At 41.3% G+C, this 10784-nt stretch overlaps 1 protein-coding gene across 1 annotated transcript in view; it reads right to left on the bottom strand.

Annotated features, from left to right (window-relative positions):
- LOC143039330 (uncharacterized) overlaps window positions 1-8420 on the bottom strand; it is a 20140-nt gene extending 11720 nt beyond the window's left edge. Inside the window, exons 1-4 of the mRNA XM_076209208.1 lie at window positions 7785-8420; window positions 6451-7439; window positions 5351-6288; window positions 4040-5281 (exon numbers count right to left, since the gene is read on the bottom strand). Of these exons, the coding sequence (XP_076065323.1) occupies window positions 4040-5281; window positions 5351-6288; window positions 6451-7439; window positions 7785-8420 (3805 nt within the window). The remainder of the gene's footprint in view (window positions 1-4039; window positions 5282-5350; window positions 6289-6450; window positions 7440-7784) is intronic.
- Between the last annotated feature and the right edge of the window lie 2364 nt (window positions 8421-10784).

Here is a 10784-nt window from a genome sequence, read left to right as displayed (position 1 = left end):
ACAGAAGATTAGATCATTGAAGGACAAGGTCGGCAGAAGATAATGTCATTGAAGGACAATGTCAGAAGAAGATAAGTTCATATAGGAAAAGGTCAACAGAAGATAAAATAACAAAAGGACAAGACCAACAGGTGGTAAGGTCATTGAAAGACAAAATCAGCAGAATATGAGGTCATTGGAGACAAAATCAACAAAAGATAAGGTCATTAAAGACAAGGTCAAAAGGAGATAAGGTCATTGAAGGATAAGATCAACAGAGGAAGGGTCAAGGAAGAAAGTGAATAAGATAAGGTCATAGGAGAACAAGGTCAAAAGAATAAGGTCAGCAAAAGATAAGGTCACTGAATGACAAGGTCAACAGAAGAAAGGTCAGTACAGAATGCCAACAGAACTTAAGGTCATTAAAGAACAAAATCAATTAAAGAAGGGTCATGGAAGGCGGTCAGCATAAGATAAGGTCGTTGGGGCAAAAGATCATCGTCAGAAGGGTGAAGTGAGAAACTTAACAGGATAAAAGGTCAATAAGGAAAAAGTTCAAAAGACGATGGGTCAACGGAGGAAAAAGTCAACAGATGATAAGGTCATAGGAGGAAAAAGTCGCCAAAATGAAAGTTCACTGAAGGAAGCCAGTAAAATAAACTTTCAAGTAAGACAAACTAAGACAATAGTTTGTTTCCATAACAACTTACCAGAGATTACAGTAAAAAAAAATGAATAAGAATAGATAAATAAATGAATAAATGAATAAATTAATTAACAGACTATAACCCTTTGCCAATGCTGTGAAATTCCATAATTGTATATACATTTGTCCGCAGTGATAATATTCGTTATTAAAAACATACAAACATCAATCTTATTGTAATAGAATAACCCAATGGCAATTATTAAAATCTGCTATCCTTCCTTCCTTTACCAACTTGGTATTCACTAATATGTATAATCGCCGAGTATCAGGGATGAAATGCTAACAAATAGTTGTTTTGTTCGTGGGAATGTATTCAAGACAGGGAAAGGGTCGACGCCTACTGCGGTCATTAGTACACAATTGCTTTGCTATGACGTCATGTGGCGTAAATATTATATATATATATATATATATATATATATATATATATATATATATATATATATATATATATATATATATATAAGAAGAAAAAATAGCTTTCTAATGAGCTCGTTGTTTTTTATTTACAATTCACAAATATTATCTATAAATCTTCTATTAGTACTGCATGATTATACTATTATATGAAATAGAACATGTTCAATATCACATTATGTTAAGTATAACATTATGTTCGATATGAACTTATCCTAAATATAACATGTTGAATTCCAACATGTAGCCTTATACCAACCAGAGATAGAAGGTGTGTCTATTTTTCTTTTTTAGTACCTGGATATTAAACTTTTCAATTACGTTTTTTATTTATTGCATTTGAAACATCTGTCTTCCTGATTTCAACAATATTTCTATCAAAGTTCAAAGAAATCTAAAGATTTAAATATTGAAGCTTTAATGACATTTCTCTTACGTTCTTTTTCATTTTTGATAAGTATGTACATCTAACCGTGACAAGGCATAAAAGGTCTCAGTTTCTTTCACCTTTAATGTTATTAATTGAATATAGAGCCAATATAACAATGTGTTGTATTTCAAACCTAAAACCTTTTTTCTTCGATGTGAGGGTTTTTGTACAGATTGATAAACAAGAAAAAAGGTGAATAAAAGATAGATTAATATATGATAAACAATCAAGCAAAGGAATGAATACATAAATAAATCATCAGATGAATGATAAGTAATCAAACTAACGAAAAAAAGCATAAAAAAAACAAATTATATACTGTATGTCGCTGGGTGGTTTCATTCATTCAGAGGGCACCTACCCAGTACCAAAACAGCTCATACCTTATCATGATTAATCGCTTGTTTACCCAATGGTACTTCTCCCTTTAATCATGCTACCACTAACCTTTTCTGCCCTGATTAGTTGAAATACAGAAGTAAGGTATTTAGAATATTCCAAAGGGCTGGTAAGGATAACATGACTATGTAGATATAAATAACTTTGTTTGCATTTGCTTTTTATTTTCTAAACCATTTTTTTTTTAATTATTTTTATTCAGTTTTGCTGAGAACCTCCATCAATGTCTTGTGAACAGGTGTCTTGTCTAAACTTGCAACATGTCAATCCTAGCGTACGGACTGTAGTATGCGTGTTAGATATTCTTCGTCGAACAGTGGTTGTACACAAAACTGTCTAATAGTTAATATTGTCTTTACTCAAGTGGAAGGAAGATGAAGAACAGGTGAGAGAGGAGATGACAGTAAGGAGAGACGGGGATGGGAGAGGGGGAGAAGGAGGAGGATGGGGATTGAGGAGGGAGAAGGGAGGTAGTAGGAGTGAGGAGGAAGGAGGAGGGAGGAGAGTGAGTAAGGAGAGACGGGGATGGGAGAGGGGGAGAAGGAGGAGGATGGGGAGTGAGGAGGGAGAAGGAAGGTAGTAGGAGTGAGGAGGAAGGAGGAGGGAGGAGAGTGAGTAAGGAGAGACGGGGATGGGAGAGGGGGAGAAGGAGGAGGATGGGGAGTGAGGAGGGAGAAGGGAGGTAGTAGGAGTGAGGAGAAAGAAGGAGGGAGGAGAGTGAGTAAGGAGAGACGGGGATGGGAGAGGGGGAGAAGGAGGAGGATGGGGAGTGAGGAGGGAGAAGGGAGGTAGTAGGAGTGAGGAGGAAGGAGGAGGGAGGAGAGTGAGTAAGGAGAGACGGGGATGGGAGAGGGGGAGAAGGAGGAGGATGGGGAGTGAGGAGGGAGAAGGGAGGTAGTAGGAGTGAGGAGGAAGAAGGAGGGAGGAGAGTGAGTAAGGAGAGGTGGGGTGGGAGAGGGGGAGAAGGAGGAGGATAGGGAGGGAGGAGGGAGGATGGGGAGGGAGGAGAGAGGAGGGAAGAGGGAGGAGGGAGGTAGGAGGAGGGAGGAGAGTGTTACAAACCTCTCTAAAGTACCAAAGGTTCACCGGCCTTGTGAATGCCAGAAGTTTGTAACATCAAGGGAACCCTTTAGACCCTATGTCTATTACGGGCTCAAACGGTCAAAAGAACTGAATAAGGTCGCCACCCGGTCGGACACCGGGAAAAGAAAATCAAACTAACTTAACTTAAAGAAATATAATTAAATAAATTATAAGTATGAAGTTAATACAAGTAAAATGACACGAAAATAATATAACAAAGACACTATTACAATTAAACAAACATGATTTTACTTAATACTTCTGACTTCTGATCAGACATTTGACATTACACAAAAGAATCAAGTTCGAAGGTTTTAACGGGATTGAATAGACGTAAGACCGGGTCACAGATCACCAAACAGTCATGAACTATAAGCTAATCCTAAGCCCCAATGCTATTCACTCCGCGCTTCACTTATATAGGGCTCTACAAAGCCAAGTCCTAGTAGATCTGGCTCACTGCTATACCAAGGGAAAAGGGTACTAACCTCAAGGCTGGCATTTTGAATCTAACCCGTGTAGTAGGTCTAAGCAGGGTCTGGACAATCTTATAGACTCGTTGACAGGTGCGTGACGAGGCAATACGCTCGTAGCTCATTGGATACTACAAGGGGGGGCGGGATTTACCTAGCCTGACGAGCCTACATTGTTTAAGCGGGAAATACAAACGAAATATTTTTACGTCACGGCCTGTGACGTAGCAGAGACGCATGCGCAATGGACACTTGAATAATCGACATATTACAATAAACAATCAATATTATTATAAACTAATACCATAGTTACATTAATAAATACATACAATCCATAAAGAAAATACCTTACGGTGACATATTTGGTCATAACCAAAGCAGCACAATACGAACACACGTAACATGACATCTCCTCGAAACAATTACAAATACATATTTGGCAATTATACATCGCAGATGTAACACCTCCCCACCAAAAGAGAAAAAAAATTCTTGAAAAGAATTTTTTTTCTTTACTTTCGGCAGATATGTGCTATGATCTAGACAGACAGTCTGCTATCACATTATTCCTCCCAGAAATATGTTCTACATCTAGATTATATTCTTCTAAAAATAGACTCCACCTAGTTAAGCGGAGGTTCTTCTCCTTGAACTTCTGAATATATTTTAAGGGATGGTGGTCAGTGAACACAGTTACATTTGCGCCAACAGGGATATATACATCAAAATGTTTCAAAGCCAAAATAATGGATAATAATTCCTTTTCAATTGTGGAATAATTTTTCTGAGCCACATTCAGTTTTCTGCTGAAGTAACTCACAGGATGATCCACAGTGTCTTTAGCTTGTAATAGTACGGCACCAACACCAATGTTGCTGGCGTCACAATACAGAGAAAATGGTTTCGAGAAGTCTGGGGCTTGCAACACTGGAGCTGTACACAAAAGGCTCTTCGCTTGAACAAAAGCGGTGTTGCAAGACTCAGTCCACTGGAACTTGGCTCCTTTCTTTAGCAGGTTGGTTAAAGGAGCTATTAAGGAAGAGAAATTATAGATGAACATTCTATAAAAGGCAATGGTTCCTACAAAACTACGAATCTCCTTCTTGGTCTGAGGTACTGGAATTCTGAGAATAGCTTCCACTTTGGCCTGGGGAGGAGCCAATTCTCCTTGTCCGATCACATAACCAAGATAATGCACCTTGGCCTGAACAAATTCACACTTTGTTAGATTGAGCACCAAATTGGCAGACACTAACTTGTCAAAGAGTAAGGTTAGACGATCCAAATGATCCTGCCAAGTGTCACTATACACTACGACATCATCGAGGTAGGTTACACAGCCGGGTATGTCCTCGGTAATTTTATTCATTAACCGTTGGAATGTGGCAGGGGCGTTGGTCATACCAAATGGCATAACCTTGCATTGGTAAGTCTTTCCCAATGCGGCGAAACAGGAGATAGACTGGGCACGGGGTGTCATGGGCACTTGCCAATATCCACGGAGCAGATCTAATTTAGTTATGAAATGTGCCCCTCCTACTCTATCTATACACTCTTCTAACCTAGGTAAGGGGTACGAGTCCCTTTTGGTCACTGTATTCACGCGTCGGAAATCGACACAAAACCGCTGAGTACCATCTGCTTTCGGAACTAAGATCACTGGCGAGCTCCACTCACTTTGTGCTGGCGTAATTAAGCCGTGGGCCAGCATATAGTCTATTTCCTTCCTGATTATGGCTGCACGTTGCGGGTTGACACGATACTGTGCCTGCTTAATAGGCTTTGCGTCTCCTACATCAACATCATGCAGAATTAGGTCAGTTTTTCCAGGAGTATCTCGAAAGACCTACTGATACTTACTCAATAAGGCAGTTAAGTCCTCCCGTTGTGTAGCCGTGAGGTGGTCCAGCTTATCCACTACCTGGGGCCACCCTCCTGCATTCTCCTTCCACGGCATCTCTAAGGTGGGGGAAATAGTGTCCTCGTCTACTTCATGCATGAGAGAAACCGTACAAACACTCGCGACAGTTTCACCCACCGGGTTCTGCTCCCTTTCTCGATACAACTTTAACATATTTATATGGCATAATTGTTGACTCCGTCTCCGATCTGGAGTGGCAACAATATAGTTTAGTTCCCCTACTCGTTTCACTACCTCATAGGGTCCACTGAACTTTGCCCTTAAGGGGTTACCTTGAAAAGGCAGCAGGGCCAACACACTATCACCGGGATTAAATTCCCGTACTTTGGCATTTCTGTCATAATGTCGTTTCATTCTTTCCTGAGCACTCATCAAATTTTCTTTGGCCATTTCCCAACACGCGGCCAATTTACCTTTCATGTCAGTCACCGACTTCGACATGTCCTTAGAGGCAGAACTATGCTCTTTCAATAAACATTCTTTCGGGACTTTAAGAGGTTCTCGAACCTCGTGCCCGAAAACTAATGCAAAAGGCGAGAGGCCCAACGATTCGTTGGGTACCTCACGCACTGCAAACAACAGGTATGGTAAGGCTTGGTCCCACCCCGTATAATTTTCTAAGCACCATTTCCTCAACATTGTTTTTAACGTTTGATGGTACCGTTCAAGGGCACCTTGACTCTGAGGATGGTAAGCACTTGACGTCACTTTCGTTATCCCCAGCGCTCCCAAACTCTGCATAACCTCTCTAGATAAAAACACAGACCCCTGGTCTGTCTGTAACTCGCGAGGTAGTCCCCACTTCGTAAAGAAGCTAATCAGCTCATGCAACACCACTTTGGCGCGCACTTTACGTAGTGGTATCGCCTCGGGATACCTAGAAAAGGTATCCATTAAGGTGAGAATATACTCATGTCCCCTAGCAGTCTTAGTCAACGGTCCCACTATATCCACAATAACCTTAGCAAAGTGTTCCTCTCCTACAGGGATTGGTTTCAAAGGGGCTACAGGTACAGGTTAGTTTGGTTTTCCTACCAACTGACAAGTGTGGCAAGTACGGCAGTGCTGTGCCACATCCCTTCTAATTCCTGGCCAATAGAAATGTTGCCAGATACGGTCTAAAGTTTTGCGTACACCCATATGTCCAGAAAGGGGACTATCATGCCCTAGCCGTAGAACTTCTTTCCGGTAGACCCTCGGCAACATAATTTGCCGTCTTTCGGACCACACTGCATCATCAGTGGGGCAAGTACTTTCCACCCATCGGCGGAATAGTACTCCCTTGTCCAAGTAATACTCCTCTGATAGTTCACTTCCACTCTCTACCCTTTCATATAGTTCCCGTAAGTCGGGATCGACACTCTGCAAGTCACTGAGACATCTTGTGTCCACCTGTTTCTTTTCCATAAACAAGCGACTCAAGTCATACACATCGGTTTCACTTACTTGTTCCTCCTGGAACAGAGGCTTCAGGTCAAACTCCGCTTCGACCTGGGCTTCCTCACTTGGGAGTTCTTCCTCGGGGTTCATACTGTCCTCACATTCAGGTTTTCCACAGTTTTCCCCACTCGAGACCCTTACTGGTCTCACCTGGTCCTTAGACCACTCCCTCTGTGCTGCCATCGCCCTCGTAACAGCGCAAACCGGAAATAACCCCGGGTGCTGTCTCTCAAGTTGCTCGGTCTCTTCCGAAACAACCGGCACCTCCGAAACTATGGGTGTGGGACACATCTTCCCACCAACCAAATCATTTCCTAATATAACATCCACACCTACAACTGGTAACTCATCTACCATCCCTACCATAGCCAGTCCCTCGTAGAGAGGCGACTGTAGGTCTATGGATACTAGAGGTACCTTGGCTAGGCCCCCTAGGGAACTTACCGTTACATTCCCTCCAACCACTGGACTTCTCACCAGACTACTCAGTATTAGGGACTGGAGGGCTCCCGAGTCCCGTAGGATAGTGACTCGTTTCCGGTCTCCTCCTATGGATATCCAGCCTTGGAATAAAAATGGCTGATATCCCTTTAAGTGAGGTTTAAGTTTACCCTCCAATTCATCTACTTTACCCCCATCCATCTCTGATGGGCTGTTACCTATATAACTCATCAATGCCACTGTTTTGGCTTCACTCTCTCCCTGGGCCTTGCCCTTAGTGGAGGTACTCTCAACCTTATTTGTTAAAGATACGGGCTTGACACCTTCCATCTCTCTTCGTCTCTTCCAACAATCTCTCATTTGGTGGCCTACCCTTCCGCAATAGAAACATGACTTAATCATTGATGACTTACTACAGTCATCTTTCTTGACTTCTATGGATTTGGTAGGTGACCCACCTGATGAGAGCGAGATTCTCTGCCTATTTATTGCCAGGTCTCCTTTTCCCTTGTGAGTAACCGAGAACTTCCCTGCAGGTCTTATCAATTCATACTTATCCGCTAAAACTGCGGCCTCCTCCAATTTGGAGACTTCTTTTTCCTGAAGATACAATGATACCTCTTTAGGGATAGATCTCAGATACTCCTCTACCAGTAGCAGTTCAGCCAGTCTATCAAAATCTTTATTAACCTTGTTGGATCTTAACCACTGGTCCCACAATAAACGCTTTTCTCTACTAAACTCCACGTGCGAGATGTTAGGTTGTTTCCTTAGGTTCCTAAACTTTATCCTATACAACTCGGGAACGAGTTCACATGCCCTAAGGATGGCCGTCTTGACCATGTCATAGTCCTTCGCCTGTGCGTCCTCTAGGGCGTCATATACTCTCAAGGGCTTCCCTCTTAAGCTAGTCCGCAACAGCGCAGGCCAAAACTTCTTTGGCCATGAATAATCTTTAGCCATCCTTTCAAAAATTCTAAAGTACTGGTCCACATTGGATTCATCGAACTCAGGAAGCAACCTCGCATTCTGCACTACATCAAACTCAGGTCTCCCATTCACGGTTTGAGGAATTGGTAGCACTTGTTCATTCTCTTGCAATTCAGATTTAAGTTTAAGACACTGCATTTCTAATTTAGCCCTCTCAGTTTCTTCCCTTGCTATTTCTAATTTTAATTGTAACTCGCTTAATCGAGATTCGGTGTGCCGGGATTCACCATCAGCGTCACTACCTTCCCGATCATCTAAATTCGCTGAGCCGGCAGAAGCTTGTTCTGTCGCTCTCTCTTCATCTCTCGCCGGCACACTTTCGTCTCGATCATGCAACATTGCCACTACCATGTGTACTAACTCTCCTTTATTTAGACCGTGGGTCGAACTAGCTCCAAAATAATGTGCTATCAATTTCAATTCCGGTATGGTGAGACCTTGAATTTCCTTATCTGTGGGTTTTCCTTGTACAAATTTATCTATCTCGGTTTCGTTGGTTAACCGCATCTTCCTACCTTAATAAATCTATTATCACTGATCCACGTCGAACGTCTTTCCAATTTACCGTTAAATCCTGGCAATGAGGCGCCAATTAATGTTACAAACCTCTCTAAAGTACCAAAGGTTCACCGGCCTTGTGAATGCCAGAAGTTTGTAACATCAAGGGAACCCTTTAGACCCTATGTCTATTACGGGCTCAAACGGTCAAAAGAACTGAATAAGGTCGCCACCCGGTCGGACACCGGGAAAAGAAAATCAAACTAACTTAACTTAAAGAAATATAATTAAATAAATTATAAGTATGAAGTTAATACAAGCAAAATGACACGAAAATAATATAACAAAGACACTATTACAATTAAACAAACATGATTTTACTTAATACATCTGACTTCTGATCAGACATTTGACATTACACAAAAGAATCAAGTTCGAAGGTTTTAACGGGATTGAATAGACGTAAGACCGGGTCACAGATCACCAAACAGTCATGAACTATAAGCTAATCCTAAGCCCCAATGCTACTCACTCCGCGCTTCACTTATATAGGGCTCTACAAAGCTAAGTCCTAGTAGATCTGGCTCACTGCTATACCAAGGGAAAAGGGTACTAACCTCAAGGCTGGCATTTTGAATCTAACCCGTGTAGTAGGTCTAAGCAGGGTATGGACAATCTTATAGACTCGTTGACAGGTGCGTGACGAGGCAATACGCTCGTAGCTCATTGGATACTACAAGGGGGGGCGGGATTTACCTAGCCTGACGAGCCTACATTGTTTAAGCGGGAAATACAAACGAAATATTTTTACGTCACGGCCTGTGACGTAGCAGAGACGCATGCGCAATGGACACTTGAATAATCGACATATTACAATAAACAATCAATATTATTATAAACTAATATCATAGTTACATTAATAAATACATACAATACATAAAGAAAATACCTTACGGTGACAAATTTGGTCATAACCAAAGCAGCACAATACGAACACACGTAACATGACATCTCCTCGAAACAATTACAAATACATATTTGGCAATTATACATCGCAGATGTAACAAGAGTGAGTAAGGAGAGACGGGGATGGGAAGGCGGCGGGATAGGTAAATAAGAAAATGGAAGAGGATGAAGGGAAGGGGGGAGATGGAGGGAAAGTGGAGGGGAAGGGTAAGCGGGTGGGGAGGGAAAATGGGGAGGGGATGGAAAAGAGGAAGATGGAGAGGAGGAAGGAGGGAAGGGGAAGGGGAAGGGGAAGGGGAAGGGGAAGGGGAAGGGGAAGGGGAAGGGGAAGCGGAAGGGGAAGGGGAAGGGGGAGGGGAAGAGGAGGAAAGGGGAAAAAGAAAGGAGGTATGGAAAGTGGGAAGAGAGGGGTTACCATAGCAATAGGAAAGTAGCACTCGGTTTGAAAGGGAGTAAGCGACATAGACTATAAATCCTTTGGTACAGAGAAAGTACTACAAAAGTGAATAGAATTGCCTGGCGACAAAACGCATAAAACGAAAAAAAATACATCTATTCATTGATCTATCTATCTATCTATCTATCTATCTATCTATCTATCTATCTATCTATCTATCTATCTATCTATCTATCTATCTATCTATCTATCTATCTATCTATCAATCTATCTATCTATCTATCTATCTATCTATCTATCTATCTATCTATCTATCTATCTATCTATCTATCTATCTATCTTTCTATCTATCTATCTAGCTATCTATATAATTATCCATCTATCTATCTATCTATCTATCTATCTATCTATCTATCTATCTATCTGTATATCAGTTCATCTATTTATCTATTTATTTATTCATTTATATATTTATTTATTTTTTATGTGTTTCTTTATTTGCTTGTTTCCTTGTTTATCTATAAATGTTATTTGTTTATTTTCATTTATCTTTTTTTCTTTGTCTTTACCTCTTTCTTATCTCTTTATTTCTATATTAATTCATACGTTTATGCTTTTCTGTGTATTCATTTATCCGTATC

The sequence above is a fragment of the Oratosquilla oratoria genome, chromosome 26 (genome assembly GCF_046742065.1).
Source record: "Oratosquilla oratoria isolate Oo_2021 chromosome 26, ASM4674206v1, whole genome shotgun sequence".
Classification (NCBI taxonomy): Eukaryota; Metazoa; Arthropoda; class Malacostraca; order Stomatopoda; family Squillidae; genus Oratosquilla; species Oratosquilla oratoria.
Note: the sequence above shows the minus strand (reverse complement) of the source record. Positions and strands in the feature narration are given on the sequence as shown.